The sequence below is a fragment of the Etheostoma spectabile genome, chromosome 23, assembly GCF_008692095.1.
Source record: "Etheostoma spectabile isolate EspeVRDwgs_2016 chromosome 23, UIUC_Espe_1.0, whole genome shotgun sequence".
Lineage (NCBI taxonomy): Eukaryota > Metazoa > Chordata > Actinopteri > Perciformes > Percidae > Etheostoma > Etheostoma spectabile.
In genome coordinates, this window is record NC_045755.1 from 9256601 (window position 1) to 9259972 (window position 3372).

The window sequence follows — 3372 nt, forward strand, 5'->3', positions numbered from 1 at the left end:
AGTTAGCTCCGCTGGTAGCTAAGCGTACGGGGCTCTGGATACGTCGCCCCGTGTGTTGATGTGATTGGTCGTAGCGTTATCCAATTGCGTGCAGTGAGATTTTCAAATGCACGCTTGGTGCCGCCCCTCCTAGATGGGCGACTTTCATCCCTCCATGCCTGATCCTTAATCTTTTAAGGTGTGTTTTGATACTTTGACAGTATTTATGTAGCACCTCAACCTGCTTTATAATAAAAATAAAGACACAGAAATCTCACTTTTTATAATATGGGAGTAATGGGACCTTTAAATGTTGTAATAGCCCAGTCTCCTGCAGCACCTTAAATGCAACATAACATGTAGGACTGCAACTAAAACAAATGTGCATTACTGATGCATCAGTCAATCGATTCTTCAACCAGATGTTTAATTATCTCCAAGCTTTATTTAAATGGTATCAAGCCCAGTAAATAAACTATTAAATTGTAAAGTGAACATGTTAAAACAGTAATTGATGCAAAATAATTAAAATTCTTAATATGTTTTAAATAAACAAAAGATTTTAAGCACCTCCAGCGTGTCTGTTGAACTGTTTCAGCCTAAGAATCGGCGAGAGAGGAACATCTCTTTGGTCTCGACCTTTTTTTTTTGGGGGGGGGGGGCAAAATGAGATGCAGACACAAAAAAAAAAGGACTGCTAAACCAACCAGAAGTTGGTCCGCGGTTTCTAAAAGAAAATGGAACATTTATAAGCATCTTATGTATCTGTGAGAAGTTATTTGAGGTTCATCCTCACTTCTAAGCCGTGCATGTCAGCCCTTTGACCCGGGTTTGAGGGTGCTGAAGGGTTTGGAGTTTCGCAGTGAGCCTGAGATCTCCTGCAGGAAGGCGGCGATGTGCAGATCCTTCTCCGACTTCCTGCCGTCAAAGATGACCACCAGGGTGAAGTGAGGCTCGGGCCGCGTCAGGTAGTAGGTGCTCTGGACTTTATCGTCGTAGAAGTGCACCACCTTGTCCAGAGTGTTGAGCTCGGCAGCGCGGTCTCCCATCATCATGATGACATTGGGCCAGTGCGTGAGCGGCCGCTCCCCCGTCGGCAGCGACACCACGGCTGGGAACTGCTCCACGCCCTTCGGTGCTTCTCGGTACAAGTGCGGGTGGTGGTAGCCGTGGCCCTGGAAGCTTTCGGAGCCTCGGTTGTCGAACACCAGCGACACGTTGCTGGCGTCGTGTTTGCGGATGAAGGAGCAGATCTTCCCGTGGTAGTCGACCGTGGTGCGGGCGGTCAGGGCTCTCATGTCGGTCGGGGCCGTCTGCCGGCTGAGGGCTTCGTGGAAGTAGAAGCTGAACTTGGCGAGGAGCAGCGCCTGGAAGCGCTGCAGCCACACGTACAGGTGCGGCGGCTGCACGGCCTTCTGGGACTGACCTCCAAACAGATGCTTGCGGGTCTCTTTCTGCCGCTGGAAGAGCTGGCCCCAGGCGATGAGCTTGGAGTTGGCACCGTGCAGGCTGAGCAGAGCGGGCAGGAAATACCACTCGGACACCTGGGCCTGGCAGCGCAGTAACTGGGTCACCACGTCCACCTCCGTCTGGAAGCCCTCCTCCACGCGGCCCAGGATGGGGTGGTGGAACCTGAAGGAGCACGGAAGAGGAGCTGGTCAAATTTGAAGGGACCTGCAAGCAGCTTGACCTGCTGAGAATACATTTGCATTTAAGTTCCTTCACACACACACACACACTCTATATTTGGGCTACATATATTTCTCCAGAGAGCTGAGGAGCATGTTCACCTTCACCCTTCAGTGCACGGTCACATTAGGGATGTGTGGTGTGTCACGCTGCGAGCTGCTGCAGCTCACCCGTGCAGTGTGTGTTCCTGCTACAGATGCAGGACACGGTTTTGCTGACACACCCACTCCGGGGAAAACTGTGAGATTCTGCGTTTGCTGGATTAAGCAGAAAGTTTTCCCCCCTCCAACCCAGATATGTCCGTCTCTTTTACAAGTTTTTCTTTCATCGCACTCATTTCTTTTTATAATCCACCTGCTTCTGGGTTTCTTTGGTGGTGTTTTATATGATTTGAGACCTGAAACCACAAGTTGTTGTTTTTTTTCAAAAGTGTCGTTTTTGAAACAATTTGCTGCACTAAATTGGGAAGATTTAAGTGTTAAAAACCCTTAATAAAACATAACGGACTAAGGATTATTCAAAAACAGACACGATTTTATGTTCTTAAAGCATCAGATTTTTTACAAAGTGATCGTGTGTGTTGTAACGCAGACACAGATACACACTTGGAGCTGTATTTATGCAGGACGGCTTCCAGTGTTGTGACCAGCTCGTCTAGGTTGATGCTCTTCTGGCTGCCCAGGGAGTGCATCTTCTCGTACAGGTCGGCCATCTCCATGCGGGCCTGGGTGAAGTGGCAGAGCTGCTCCGACAGGTGCGACAGCAAGTCCTCCAGGTAGGAGGCGGAGCCCGGCTGGCTGTGGCGCCCCATCGTCACCACTTTCCTGAGCTCGTTGTACAGGGAGGTGTAGATGGTTCGAATGGAGTCCTTGCGGCTGAAGAAGGACTGGCCACCTGCAGAGAGTGAAAAAAACATGGTGGAATTATTTGAGCATTCGTGTGCTACAGCGCCATCTGGTGTTGGAAACACGTTGCTGTCACTGGGACAGCAACCTATTTCCCTGGGTTAAACTTTTGGTTTTGCACCTTTTTTTTTTTTTTTTTTAAGATTTCCTCACCTTATACTTTGTACTGCAAATGCTGCACAGCGATTTCCCTCAGGATGAATCGAGTTGTATCTTATCTTAAAAGTAGCCTACCTAGTTTGGTCTTGAATAATTTGAGTACAATATTGAATTTTTCATATCAATATCTCTTTAATTAGCCACAATGTACTAAGCTTACACAAAAGGTAGCTCACCATAAAGTGGTTCAGCTTACACCGCTGTACTCTAAGAAAATGTTGAGGTGTTTGTACTTGACATGAGTATTTCTATTTTATAAAACTTTTTGCCCATCCTACACTACATTTTGATTGATTACATTTAGATTCAGATTCATACAAAAATAAGCACTTTTACTTTTGGTCTTTTAAGTATAATTTTTAAGATGATACTTTTGTACTTTTACCAAAGTATGATTTTGAATGCAGGACTTTTAACTTTACTTTGTAAGAAGCTTAATTTCTGCATTGAAAAATTACACTTCCCCACTATTAGTTATGTGGTTCACGCCCAGGACCCCTAAACCGATACGAATCCAACCATGAACCCCCATTTTATAAGAAATCACGTGAACGTTGCACGGGATACAATCACGGACACATCGGCAGTAGAGTGCGGATCGGTCCGAACCCGACCCGAGCCCGACCCGAGCCCGACCCAG

General features: G+C 47.0%; 2 protein-coding genes across 16 annotated transcripts in view; one reads left to right on the plus strand and one right to left on the minus strand.

Moving 5' to 3' along the window:
* Positions 1-3372, plus strand: part of nrcama (neuronal cell adhesion molecule a) — a 1100153-nt gene that overhangs the window by 880956 nt on the left and 215825 nt on the right. The window lies entirely within an intron of this gene.
* Positions 640-3372, minus strand: part of LOC116673012 (KICSTOR complex protein C12orf66 homolog) — a 3978-nt gene continuing 1245 nt past the window's right edge. Inside the window, exons 2-3 of the mRNA XM_032505099.1 lie at positions 2274-2562; positions 640-1611 (exon numbers count right to left, since the gene is read on the minus strand). Coding sequence (XP_032360990.1) covers positions 792-1611; positions 2274-2562 — 1109 coding nt within the window. The 3' untranslated portion in view covers positions 640-791. The remainder of the gene's footprint in view (positions 1612-2273; positions 2563-3372) is intronic.